This window comes from Peromyscus maniculatus, chromosome 20 (assembly GCF_049852395.1).
Source record: "Peromyscus maniculatus bairdii isolate BWxNUB_F1_BW_parent chromosome 20, HU_Pman_BW_mat_3.1, whole genome shotgun sequence".
NCBI lineage: Eukaryota > Metazoa > Chordata > Mammalia > Rodentia > Cricetidae > Peromyscus > Peromyscus maniculatus.
Genome location: NC_134871.1, coordinates 25294226 through 25308694, shown reverse-complemented (window position 1 = coordinate 25308694; position 14469 = coordinate 25294226). Strand labels below are relative to the sequence as shown.

Genomic DNA, 14469 nt, shown 5'->3' with positions numbered 1-14469 from the left:
CTAATGACACAAAGATCCACAACATCCCATTGCCAAGTTCCTATCAGCCTTTCTTCCCCTCACGATTTAGCAGGATGGCTGCCCGCCACGATCGCTGTATCAGGGTTTTCGAGTGGAGATGCATTCTAATTCTGTCACGTCCCGGGTCTGAACACACAGAAACTGTCTCGGCACCAGTGAAGCCCAGAGCACTTTGAGCGGAGGCGAGAACCGAGTGCAGGTCCTGAAGACTGTCCCAGTGAACCTCTGCCTCAGTCAAGACCACGTGGAGAATTCGAAGCGCGAGCAGTACAGCGTATCCATCACCGAGAGCCCGGCCGTGATCCCGGTGTCGGGCATCACCGTGGTGAAAGCCGAGGACTTCACGCCCGTGTTCATGGCGCCCCCGGTACACTATCCCCGCGCGGACGGCGAGGAGCAGCGCGTGGTCATCTTTGAGCAGACTCAGTACGACCTGCCATCTATAGCCAGCCACAGCTCCTATCTCAAGGACGACCAGCGCAGCACCCCCGACAGCACCTACGGCGAGGGCTTCAAAGACGGGGCCTCGGAGGTGAGTCCCCGACACAGCTCTCCCCGTCGTCCGTCCAGGGGATTAAACCGAGAGTGTATCTACTGTTATTTTTAATGCGTTTGATGGTAATTTGGATTTTTTAATATGTGGAGGTATATTCCTGTCTTGTCTCTTCGGTTATGTTTTCTTTTGGTTTAAGTCTTAAATATTTCTGAGGGGTTAGGAGAAATTTAGGTGGAGTTCCAGTTAACTGCTTTGCAGTTATTATCTTCATCTCTTTGATACTTTCCAAATGGTAGCTGCTAAAAATGTTGCATGCCCCGTTGTTATTTTTAAACAATGTAGCTCTTTGCAGAAAGCTTTGTAGCTTTTTGTCAGACTGAATACCCCAGGTGGTTGCATTGTCAATCCAGTGTGTTTATGTGTGTGTGCTTTATAACAAATAGAGAGATCATAGTCTTCTCAGGCTGGTCCTCACAGCGCAACCATTTTTGTTTATCTACATGTTTAGATTCACAAGTTCTAATTGCATAAATGTAGAATTTTAGTAACTATATACAATTGGGTAGTCAACGTCAGAACCACAATCTAGAAAGTTCTTACCTTAAAATGGACCTCTCTGACCTTGAAGTATTCTTTCTCTTGGCACTCACTAATCAGCCTGTCACTGTAGCGTGCCTTCCTTTAAAAATTTCATGTAAGTTGAATACAATATATTCTTTTATATTGTCTTCTTTCATTTAGCATATTTTTTTGGATTTATTTATTTTTGTTTATATGCAAACAGTTTGTGTTTTTAAATCGATGATTCCAAGGTGAGTGTATGTCACAGTTTGCTTACCAATCCATTAGTTGGTTGGTATTTGGTTGCTTCCAGTTGGGGGTTATCATGATTGATGTTTTGCTGAACAGACAGGTGTATGTTTTAGCAGGTATAGTCTTTTATTTCTTGTGGCTGCCAAGGGCTGGGATCAACTGCTGGATTATGAGGTGTACATGTGCTTTATCAGGCACATAGAGAAAGTATAGCATTTATGAGTTATTTTTATTCCGATCAGTGATGTAAGAGTATTCCTGTTCTCCATACCACATGCCAACATTAGTCTGCCTAACTTCAGCTATTTTAGTGATAATTCGGTGGTGGCCATTCTGTTTTCAACCTGCATTTCTACGTCTCATGAGTCCGAGTCTTCTCTCATGTAATTGTTTGCCTTTCCTTTTATCTTATGTGGAGTGTCTGTTCAAGTCCTTGGCAGTTTCTTTTTATTAAGTTATAAAGAGATCTTTAGGTAAGGGGAATGGATATAAGCTTTTATCATCTATGTCTTATAGTTTATGCTTTTAAATGTTAAGATGTCTTTTTCTAACCCAATGCCTTAACAATGTCATATGTGCATATATGTGTGTCTAAACCAATGTCTCAACAATTTCCTCCTGTGTGTCTAAACTAATGTCTTAACAATTTCCTCATGTATGTCTAAACCAGGTCTTGATAATTTTCCCATGTGTGTGTCTAAACCAACTTTTTGACAATTTTCTTGTGTGTGTTTCTGGATACCTGGTACTTTCCCTCCTTATATGTAGGTTTTTGATCCACTTAAAAAATAATTTTATAGTTTTTTTCTAAATGTATTTATCTTCTATCTTTTGGAGACAGGGTCTATGTAGCCCTGGTTGTCCTGGAACCCGATATGTAGACCAGACTGTCCTCAAACTTTCAGAGATATTCACCTGTCTCTGCCTCTCAAGCACTGGGACTAAAAGCTGGGACAATGAACCTGGCTCTGAATTTGCATTTATCACTATCATCATCATCATCATCATCATCATCATCATCATCAGGTTTTCTGAGACAGGATTTCTCTGTGTAACTCTGGCCATACTGGAACTTGCTCTGTAGACCAGGCTGGCTTCAAATCCAGAGATTCGCCTGCTTTGGCCTCCCGAGTGCTGGGATTAAAGGCGTGCGCCACCTCTGCCTGGCCTAATTATTATTTTTGGTGTGTGTTCGTTGTGTGTGTACAGGCAGATGGAGGTCAGAGGACAACTTTCGAGAATTGCTTTTTCTTTCTATCATGCGGATCTTGGAGACTGAACTCAGCTCGTCAGACCCCACCTCTGAGCCATCTCTGGCCCATCTTAGACATGGTGTGAAGCAAGGCTGGGGGTCCCATGTGTATTCTGATGCCTAGTTGTTCCAGCACCATTTATTAATTTTGAAAAGACATTCCTGTGTCCACTTTCTTGCCATGGACTCTTAGGTTGTCCATGGAGGATCTCGTTGGGGCCACCTCTCTTGACCCAGACTGCAGTGAGCACATGCTTTGTCATGGGGGAGCATTCCCCGATGACGAGTGAATGGCATGGGCGTTTCCAGGCCTATAAAGTGGGGTGTGGAGGGACTGCTGCTTTCCTCAAGAGAGGCAAGGACACTGGCGCCATGCCAAGTGCCCTCATCTGGCTTCCTGTTCAGTGCCATTGGGACAGAGACACTGAAGAGCCGTGAGCCACCTCTGATGACGGCTGTTTCATGGCAGGAGGGTGAAAGGCCACACACACACACACACACACACACACACACACACACACACACGGTAGATGACAAATTAGCTTTCACGACAGCTCCACCCTTGCAGTAACGAACTCTCGCTCAGTACTGGAGGCCGGTTTATATTACCCATCTCCTAACACTCCTGTGCCGGGGATCAAGTTCTTACACAGGAATTTGAAGGGACACAGTCACACCACAGCAGCAGCAGCAGCCTTCTAAGTGACAACCATTTCATGATTGTTGCCTGTGTTTTATTAGTGAGGAGGACTGGTCATCGTAGCCAGCAGGCAAACTGTTACTCACCAGTCTCCTCGGAGAAGAGTGTCACTTTAAGATTCTTATTAATTCTATTGCATAAGATAATGACCCACCCAGTGTTTGTTTAAAATCTGAATGTTCCTTATCTATCCCAGTAGATATGGCTTATCTTTCAGGTAGGACCAGAGGCGCAACAGGTTGGCCAGCAGCCGTCACTCAAAGGGACACTAGCAACCCGGCCATGGCTTCCACCGGGTGCTTAAAGTGCCTGTCACATTCTGTGAACTCGGGGTGACCACAGTCAGAGCTAAGCAATTCTCTACCCGGAGGGACTATCAGGTTCCCTTGAATTTGGTAGTTTTACAACCAGACTTAATGACCTTGTAATAAAAAGGGGGGAAAATATCTGCCAGTCAGCTTATGTGACATCACTTAAGATCAACACCAACCTTTTGGAGTTTTAGATACTGTTGAATACTTGACTTGCCCCTAAGGACTCCGAGGTGCTGTTAGAGAACATCAAAGAGCTGAAGCCTCACTCAGTCCCTTGGGAAGTCCGTGATTTTTCGTGTGTGGATTGCCATTGGTGCAGAGATATGTAAGTCACAGAAGAGTGTGTGGATGTGGACCAGGGAGCTGTCACACTATTTGGGGGACATGCTATCAGATATGTGTGTGATGTAGATAAAGAAAGTTGTGAAGGAAGCTTGTACTTGGGGCTTTTTTGGAGTCCTTGAGTTAGTAAACTCGCTGGATGTGAAAGGGAAGCCCTGCTCACTCGTCAGCTCTTCTTCCTGTCTCGGAAAATCAGGGTTTGCTTTGCAGACATTTTTCCACTGAGGTGACGTGACTTGAATGATCTGTGACAAAAATCATAGATCTATGAATCTGTGATCGTTGGCCTTCTCCTTGCCAGGTGGTTGTAAGCATGAGTGTGAAGTCATTCACCAGGAAAATTTGATTAAGGAAAATTTGTCTAAAGACTAGTATTTCTTTTTTTTTTTTAAAGGATTTGTTTATTTATTATGTATACAGTGTTCTGTCTGCATATACACCTGCAGGCCAGAAGAGGACATCATTATGGATGGTTGTGAGCCACCATGTGGTTGCTGGGAATTGAACTCAGGACCTCTGGAAGAACAGCCAGTGCTCTTAACCTCTGAGCCATCTCTCCAGCCCCTGACTAGTATTTCTTTCCAGTAAACCCCAGAATGTCTGAGACTCTGGCTGAGTTGACAACATTCACTGACAAATGAGAGTGTAAGGGAAGGGAGCAGTGTGGGTTGGATCTTGTGTACCCATTGTTCTGGAGGTGCAGGATTCCGACATGGCCGGCCGAGGGTGTCTGCTCAGAAAGCTACAGTTACTCAGGAACTGCTGCTCGCTTTGGTGGCTGCCATTGTGAACGTGGAGTTGGGGGAGGATGGTGCCTCCGTGTCAGTCTTGTCTGTGTCACACTGGAGACATCGCTGCTGTGGGTAGCAGTCAGGAAGGGGTATGGGTTCTCCTTGGTTGTGACACGCCCTCGGGGAACACACATGCTCTAGAACATCGGTAGCACCGTTTGTAATGGGGATTGAACTTGGCCCTGCACATGGTGAGCGAGTGAGCTACTGTCAAGGGACAGACATCCTAGCCTTGGATTTTTTATTCATGAGTGTGATGAATGCTCTCCCCTACTAGACTGAAAACATTCATGAAAATGGGACCTACTCTGGTCTTGTTTATATAGTACTTATCACATGTGGTTTATCAGCTGGTGTGAAGAGAATTTTCAGCATAATTGGGCAGATGATTGAAAGAATGGTAAAGCTGAAACCAGTGTTGAGTGAGGAAAGACACAGCTTTGTTTGGCTGTATCACATTTCCCCACAGGTAAAGAATTCTTGTCTACTTGTGGTATGTTCTTAGCAGATGTCTTCTCTGTGCTTCTCTCCTCAAGAACAAAACTAAAATGCTCATACTTATTTTAATTGTGCTGGTGTGTAAGGATATGTTATCACACCTGTTAATTGAAAATACATCTTTTTCATAGAATGTGTTTTAACCATGGTCCCCCCCCCATCTCCCAGATTCTCCCCACCTCCCCATCCATTCAACTCCATGATTTTTCTCTCTTTAGAATGCAAATGGACAAATAAAACAAAGCAGAACAGAAAAAAGCACATAAACAGGGAAAAAATCCAAAGACAAAGCAGGAGAAGAGAGTGCGTGCACATGTATACATACACACACACACACACACACACACACACACACACACACACACACCATAAAAATATCAAATGGAAACCATAATATATAAGCAAAGGGCCAGCATGGTGAAAAAATGCCCAGACAAATTGTTATGAAGCAAACAATCTCCCCTAATAACCTTGTTAGTTTTAAGTTGGGCAGAGATGGGCCAGCCCTTACTTGTGGTTTGTACACACAGTATCATACCTTCTTTACTGAGTCCAAGTGAATAAGAACTCTGTAGATGTTTTGCATGACATTGTGTCTTTTTTTATCACACTGTAAGTAATACTAAAAGGTTTGCGTGGAGGACCGCGACAGCTGTGGTCAGAAAGCCCTAATGAAGGGAGCATCTGGTTCTAATTCTTTTGTTGTTGTTGTTTTGGGGGGATTGGGTTTTTGTTTTGTTTTATTTTTTTGTTTTTTGTTGTTTTTTTTTTTTTTTTTTTGAGACAGAATTTCTCGGTATAGCTTTGGAGTCTGTCCTGGAACTTGCTTTGTAGATCAGGCTGGCTGGTCTCGAACTCACAGAGATCCACTTGCCTTTGCCTCCCAAGTGCTGGGATTAAAGGCGTGTACCATTACCCCCCGGCTAATTGTGATGTTTTCTAATCTACTTAGTTTTTAAAAAAGGATTATAAAAATAACATAATAGAATTAAAGAAAAACTAACATTGAAGAGAGACAATCACACACTTGGCATCAGCTTTTCATTCATTCATTCATTTATTTATTTATTGATTGATTGATTGATTGTTGCACATATACTTTTATGAACTGGAGCAGAATTCTGGTTTTGGCCTGCATTTATTGACAGTGTTTGAGAGAATAAGTTCTCACAGTATCATGTGTTCTCTCACCACCTGGGAGAGTAGAATCACGGGCTTCCAGTGTGTTCCGAGTCCCGTTCCATCCTTAGGATGCCAAGCTCGATGGTGTGGAGAGATTCACACAGGCCATGCTCTAACGCTGACTCCGCAGCGTTGCTGGGATTGGTGCAGAGGCCTTGAACACAGACCTTGGAAATCATCCTTCCTATCTAATGCCATTTCCTCAAATGCCTTTGAAAGCATCATGGAACCCTCCTACTTCAAAATTTCCTAATTCTTAACCATAGACCAGCTCAGCCGAACATAACTTTCGTTAACAATGAACATGTCCTTTCGTGCCTTCCAATGGGATGACTTGATAGCCAGATTTAACAACTTAGTGGCTAGCTGGCTGAGTAGGCGAGCAGCCAAGTCTTTGTCAACTTAGGTTTGCATAGCATATGGCCAGCGGCTACTGCGGCAGACTGTGAGGATCTAGACCACGAGGTCCTTCCTTCTTAATCTGTCCACGGCTGGCTGTGTCCTTGGCTCTATGGATGCTCCACGTTTGTATCCCTTGCCTTTCTCTCCTTGACTCGGGGTGGCCCCCCTTTACCTGAATTACTCCTTTCTCAGCTCCCTTTGTCAGCCAAGGCCCACAGATGATGGAATCTCCACAGACTCTCTGTTTCCTCCTGACAATGCCCACTCTCTCTACGCACTTCCTCTAGGAAACATGAACGAATAAGTGATTCAGCACGGACTTCATGCTCAGTTGTTTGCTGTATTTTAGTTTACTTTGTTATTGCTTTTTATGTAAATTTATTCCTCTCAACCAATTTCTTTTTGAGGCCAAGATGGTATCTTTTATAATTTCTATGTTTCTTCTGGCGCCAAGCAGATGGTGAAGCTCTAGAAAATTCTCACTGAAGGGTTTGCAGGTTGACTGATTGCCAAAGAAACATAAACCAATGCATTTGATTCCCCGTCATGATTACTCAGTCAACCAACGTTTGTTGAGTACGCACGGGTTCGTGTGGGCGGTTAAACTTTGAGGGAAGACTGTCTTCTTGGGTCTGAGGAATACGACTAGATAAGAAGAATTGTAAACATGTCAATAGAAACTGCAGAGTAAGAGCATGCTAAATTCTGGACATGGTGGGTGGGGGTCGTGAGGATCATCTGGCAACTCTTGAAGCACTGGACAAAGAATGGAGATGCGAGGAAGGAGGGGTTCCAGAGACGGAGATAACTCAGAGTCAGAGAGGAAGGACCCGATGTGCACGCATGTGTGGACAACCAATATTATATTTGCTTTATAGGTCAGGAGTGTGTGTGTGTGTGTTCTTGTGTGTGAGCATGGGCCATGGCACGTGGGGAGGTCGGAGGAAAACTTAACAATGTCAGTCTTCCCCTTCCCCTACGTGGGTCCTGGGTATCAAACTCGGGTCCTCGGGCTTGGGGACAGGAGTCTTCACATGCTGGGCTATCTCACTCAGCCTGGCATTAAAAACTGAAACTGTCCAAAGGTAGCAACAGACACACACACCAGGCCCCAGGCTGCTGTTTGTGCAACACTAACCTGTAGTGGGTAGCTGTTCTATGACCTTGAAGCACCGTCCCTCGAGATGTAGCAGGTAACTGCCCTACCTGCCCATGACCTTGAAGTATCTGCCTCTGGGGTGTGGCTGGGGCTACCCTTAGGACCTGAGGTGCACACACTCTGGCCGATCTCTTCTCTCCCTTGTGGGTTTGGAGGCTGAGACGGACGAGGCAGAAGAGCAGGGTAGGGCGAGCAGACAGGGCCTTCCAGGACCCTATGATAAATCTCCTGTGCTGTAGTGAAGTTTCCTCCCTAATAAATTCCTTCACCCTTTAAGCAGACTCCATGGACTTCTCGCATTACTAACCTTAGAGCCTCCTCCCCAAATCCACTCTAAAAACATCTGCTAAGAGAGGCATAGTCAATACGTTACTATTTACTAGGATTTAATACACATACAAAATGTCCATGCTCTACCCAGCATGCTTGAGCTGGAACTCACTCTCTTAAGCAGGCTGGCCTCACCACAGCTTATGAGCAGCATTTAACAGAGAGAATACCACACAGTTCTATGTAAGTGTCAGGTAAATGAGCTAAATTTGTTCCTTGGTGGCCCTCCTCCAGAACTGTGCTTCTAATCCCACACTAGTGTGCCTTTCGCTGAGTCATTTTGTCTCTGCAATTGGTCTTCCATTAATTTTGAATTTGTAACATTTGGAATGAAGCATTAGAGACAATATAAAATTGAAGACATGGGCCGGGCGTGGTGGCGCACGCCTTTAATCCCAGCACTCGGGAGGCAGAGCCAGGCGGATCTCTGTGAGTTCGAGGCCAGCCTGGGCTACCAAGTGAGCTCCAGGAAAGGCGCAAAGCTACACAGAGAAACCCTGTCTCGAAAAAAAAAAAAAAAAACGAAAAAAAAAAAAAAAATTGAAGACATGGTTTATATGTTTGAAGACACATTTTCCCCTCCCCAGGAGATGATGAAATGGGAACAGGAAATGGTTACTACTATATTATTATTTACACTTGGTTTTTCTTTTTTTAGTGTTCATATGCATTCTCAGCCTATTGGTTTTAATTCTACAATTTAAAATTTTCAGAAATTTCGGAGTGCTTCTGTTGGTGCTGAAGAGTATATGTATGACCAGACAACAAGGTAGGTCACCAGGGGAGGCATGTAGCCGATAGCCTTTTATATTTTTGATTCTATTATTTTATGTGTAAGGTGTTTTGTCTGCATATATGTCTGTGTACCACATGTGTACCTGGTTCCGGTAGAGCCAGAAGGAAGTGTCCTGGAACTGGAGCTATGGATGGTTGTAAGCTGTCATGTGAGTGCTGGGAACCAAACCTGGGTCCTCTGGAAGAGTAGTGCCCCTAACCACTGAACCATCTCTCCAGCTCCAACCTCAGATTTTTATCAAATGAAATCATTTAAAAAAATCTTAAGTGATATAAATAAAACATTTCAAAGTATCTAACAGAGAAAGCAGAGTTCATCTCAATCCTGTAAGTGAGGCCATTTTTGAGTGATCTTTGCTCCAAGCCTTTTGGAGACTGAGGGGTGAGTTCAGACTGAAGATCTGAACCCAGTGGAGAGGGACCAGTGATTCACAAAGTGCAGAGTTTATTAATGGTCCCCTTCTGAGGTTTATCCCACAGTGTAACCAAAACAAATTAAATAAAAAAAGATATGGTTCATACCTATTATATTAATTTTAAGCAATCGATATAGTCTTCAGAATTAGGAAAAGTCAATGTTTTTGTTTTATAGATTATATCTTTAAAATATCAGAGAAACTATTCGAGCAAAGACCTGCAGCTCTTCCTGCAATGAACTAGAAACATTAAACATTAAACATGTAAACAAACATCAGATACTCTTGTCCCAGTAAAACCTTATTTGCGAAAGTAAACCAATTGTCGCAAGCCGTCCCCTGTAAGCCCCTGGTTTGGAGTGGCCTCACCATGAATCCTTCTGCAGGTTTTAAAACAAGAAACAGGCCGATTTTTGTGGCCCATGCCTGTGATGCCCGTGGCTTAGAGGTTTGAGGTAGATCTGGTCACAACCAAATTCCAGGGAAGCCTAAGCCGCAGCAAGACCCGTTCTCAAAACGAAACATGAAAGGGCTGAGGACGTAGCTCAGTGATAGGACCCTGGCCTGGAACATGTCACATCGGAGCTTTAATTCCCTTTACTGCAAAACGAACAAACAAAATGAGAGGAAAACAGCCCCGTTAGGGAGGGAATTCGATGCTTAGTAGTGAATGTTTGAATTATTTTAAATTTTCATATTTTGAAATATTTTTAAGTAAGTTGTAGTAGATGCAAAGAAAACTGGGCAGATACATAAAATGAAGAGAAGCAGTGATGTTTGACTTGTTCTTAAGCTGAATGTCCCAAGATCTGCCCTTGGTTCTTGGGCATGAGTGTGCCCAGCACATCCTGGACTTTCTCCCCACTTAAACCATCTGGTTTATGAGCCACGGTTAAAAATGCTGTGTATGTTGTGCATCCCTGACCCTTGGTCTGCACTCATTCCTGCTGCTATATTCTGTATTTTCTCTGTATAGTCAACATTTGTTAGTATTCATATAAAATACTGTTGACATGAAACTTCTCGAGGGAGTGGGGTAGGAATGGTCGAGGGAGCTGGCTGCTCTTTCTTCTTTCTTTGCAGTGGAACATTTCAGTACACCCTGGAAGCCACCAAATCTCTCCGTCAGAAGCAGGGGGAGGGCCCCATGACCTACCTCAACAAAGGACAATTCTATGCCATAACACTCAGTGAGACCGGAGACAACAAATGCTTCCGACACCCCATCAGCAAAGTCAGGGTACGGACTGCACTTCTCAAAATAAAAGTACGGGGTGACTGGACGGGTGGAATCGCTCCCTCACATCCTTGTGGAATGGCATGGGAAAAAATTCCAAAATAAATAACTCAGACCGTTTGGTGCAAGAGAACCTATTGGCTCCCAGTTTATCATTTTAATCAGTAACCGATAAACCCCAGCGGAGCAACTTGGTTGAACATGCTTTTTCACTGTATCCAAGGAATCCCTCTGACCTCACTCACGCCTGGTAGGCTATGTGGTTGTTTTCAGTTGATCTGTAAATCAGGATGTGTTTGCGGGTGCAGGGTGGCTGAGAGTATTTCCTGCCTCGCCCTGGACCATTACAAGCCTTACAAAGCCTTCTGCAGCTCCCAGCACACCCAGGATTCACAAGGTGGGGTCCGATCCCCACCTGCAGCTGCTTGGAGGGATTTCAGGTCATGAATATCAATCTCATCTGTGGGAAATGACACTGGAGCCCCTCACTGTCCGTTTTGGAAGCCTGCCAGTGCCTGGCGTGTCTACCTCTCCCAACAGGGAGGGGGCAGCTCACTCATCTCTTCTTGAAAGGAAAGTTACTGCAGACTTTAGAAAGGACTTTCCTGATTTGTTGCAGAATAGATTTCCCCAGTTTCCTATAAACTGCTTCGTGCTGCTGAGGGGACCGTGTTCTATCCATAGCTGAGTCCTCCTAAGCTTTTCAGCTTGAGAAGTAGGGAACCATAGCACGTCTAGAGCACAATGACCCCACCACGTGTCTGCCAGGCTCCTATGCACGGTGAGCCCATGGGAGGTCAGAAGGTTCCAGGACACTGTCCATTGTGGGCAACATTAACATGCTCCAACCCTGTGGCCAGAACCAGGATGGGGGCCCGCTGTGTCAACAGGTCACACAGTGACAGTGTCTTCCTCGTGTGAGGGACTGTGCTAGGCACTGCATATCCAATAACTTATTGGAACTAACCATGACTTTTTTTAATAGTAATAATAATACCCCTTTTACTATTGTAATAGAGCACATACGAAAACCTGACTTTCAGAAGCTAGGAAGTGGCGGCAGCTAAGATGGGCGGGGCCCCTGGCCCAGGTGCCAGCTTCCTGACTCTTCTAAGCATTGGGCTGGGCTTGTCTCGTCCTAGTCTGTGTGAGCTCTGGGCTCCCTCCCCAGCACCGCCAAGGAAACCAACCTACAACCAGAAGCTGCTCTGTAGAGCTTCCTGAAGGTTTGAAAAGCAGAGAAATCTCTCCCAGGGGTCTCCATTCCAGGCAGGGATGTCTGGGAAGAATACCTGGGATGCATTTGTATTTCTTTTAAGAAATCTTAAATCCCAGGTTAAGAGTTTAATCATGTGTGCGTGAGTTCCACACAGTACCACGTGAACACTCTGAAAAGGTGGCAGCCATTTAAGGATGAGACAACAGCTTGAATTTCCCCAACGGTTCTACTTTGTTGGGATCGTGGAAGTCCTTTAATATGAAAATTTTGTGCTGGGTATGATGATGCACACCTTTAATCCCAGCACTGAGGAGGTAGAAGCCGGAGGATCTCTGTGAGTTTGAGATCAGGCTGGTCTATAAAGCAAGTTCCAGGACAGCCAGGGAGACATAAATAAACTATGTCTCAAAAACAAATCAAAACAAAAACAAAAACAAACACACAAACAACCCCCCCCCCCAAAAAAAAACCCTCAAAACCAAACCAAACCAAAAAAAATTGGTTGATATCGAAGTTTTATCTCCCTTTGTTCCATTTTGGCTGAAAATGTGATCTGAACTAGGTGTGGTATCTCTTACCTATAATTCCATCATTCCGGAGGCTGAGACAGGGGCATTGGCACCTGCATTCCATAAATGACAGTGAATATATATAAATTAATTTAATGGGGCTGTTTGTAATTCAGGACTGAAGTGAGGTTTGTGAAAAAGAGTTAGTTTCTCTAGCTCATTAAAGAAGAGCCACGTTTTCTTGAAGTGTATAGCTGCCCTTGTACTTTGGGGTTATAAATTAATGGAGGTTTTAAATCTCTGTTTATCAATGAGTTTGTCTCCTACCTTTTCTGTATTTCCTGTGTGACTCTCTCCTTACCTGCTCCACTCTGGCCTGAGGCACTTCCGTAGGAGAGAGATGGATGCCTGCTTCTTTACAAATGGCACCAATTCCATTTCAGACAGAAGGTTTCAGACGTATTTACGGCCAGTGCAGACCAAACACCTTTGGTGTTCTTGCTAACCACACAAACCAACCAACTTGTCAGGTTACTTCATCTGATTGTTTATGGTGATGCAGTAAGAATTGATACAGGATTCTGTGTCTCTGTGCTGTTTCTAGTTTGTGAGTGTCTGAGTGTGTGTGTGTGTGAGTGTGTGTGTCTGTGTGCGCGTGCGCGCGCATGTGTGTATACGTGTGTGCGCGCGAGCATGTGTGTATACGCGTGTGTGTGTGTATGTGTGCGCGCGCGCGTGTGTGTGTGTGTGCACGTGTGTGTGGTGTGTATGTGTGTGTGTGTGCGCGCGCGCATGTGTGAGGCATCTCCTTGCACTATTCTCTGGACATTTTTTTTCTTCTTTTCTTTTTGAGGCAGGGTTTCTCTATGTAGCCCTGTCTGTCCTAGAACTCAGTCTGTAGACCAGGCTGGCCTCAGACTTAGAAATCTGCCTGCCTCTGCCTCCCAAGTGCTGGGATTAAAGGCCAGGGCCCCCACCATGCCTGGCTCTTCATACTTTCCTTAAACAATAAAAGGTACATTCTAGAAACACACCCATGGTAGAGCTGCCAGACATGGGGCCTGTGTGAGGCAATGGGATGCTGAACAGAGGGTAATGGCTGCTGTTCTCTCCTGCAGAGTGTGGTGATGGTGGTCTTCAGTGAAGACAAAAACCGAGACGAACAGCTGAAATACTGGAAATACTGGCATTCCCGGCAACACACGGCCAAGCAGAGGGTCCTTGACATCGGTAAGTTGCTTGACTCTCTAGGCTCTGGCAAGCTGGCAGGCTGCCAGTCAGAGTCCAGTACAGTGACCGCAGCAAGGGCTTGTGTAGCCCTTTGCCATGCCAGGCGCTGGATTGTGCATGCTACCTGTGATAAAAAACACACTTAGTGCACAGATCAGGCTGAACATCAGTCAGGCCGAGCAGAGAACAAGGCATTTTCATTCCATCAGCTCCAACTTATATAACAACAGCAATGCATTTGCAACAACCATGCCAGATTCTAAAACATTTCCAGCCCTGTGTTTGAGCCAAACAGATCGGATAAACCCTTGTCCCCTCTACATAATAAAACTCAGGCCCATGATCATCAAGAGTCCTATAGAAGGGGGGGGGGGTGGTGTCATGTGACTCTATAGTGACCTATTATCTGCAGCTTTGTCTCAAGTCCTTTTCATTCCCGTATATACCTACTGCAGAGTAAGTGGTCAGGGAAAGATCTGAGAGACCTTGCCTGCCAGTCGAGAAGAAATGAGTGCTGAGTTTCTTGTATACTCCCCAATGCAGTATCTGCTCTCTGGAGACTAAGGAGGCACCGGACAGCACCATCTACCCAGGATCCAAACAGAAGGCAGACACCATGCTAAGTAGTCAGGTAGTTCCTTGCCAAGGCTGGAAAGGATGGTGTATTGGGAGGCGATCCAGATGGTATCTGAGGCGCTGGAGAATCAGAGGGGAAGCCACCCAGTGGGAGCTGGGACCACAGAGGAAGCAGTTTTCCACTGGG

At 44.9% G+C, this 14469-nt stretch overlaps 1 protein-coding gene across 4 annotated transcripts in view; it reads left to right on the top strand.

The window, feature by feature from the left end:
• Grhl2 (grainyhead like transcription factor 2) overlaps window positions 1–14469 on the top strand; it is a 140640-nt gene that overhangs the window by 53115 nt on the left and 73056 nt on the right. For all 4 annotated transcript variants that reach the window (XM_076555871.1, XM_076555870.1, XM_076555872.1 and 1 more), the window contains exons 4-7: window positions 160–553; window positions 9014–9069; window positions 10595–10751; window positions 13595–13706. In XM_076555871.1, coding sequence (XP_076411986.1) covers window positions 160–553; window positions 9014–9069; window positions 10595–10751; window positions 13595–13706 — 719 coding nt within the window. The remainder of the gene's footprint in view (window positions 1–159; window positions 554–9013; window positions 9070–10594; window positions 10752–13594; window positions 13707–14469) is intronic.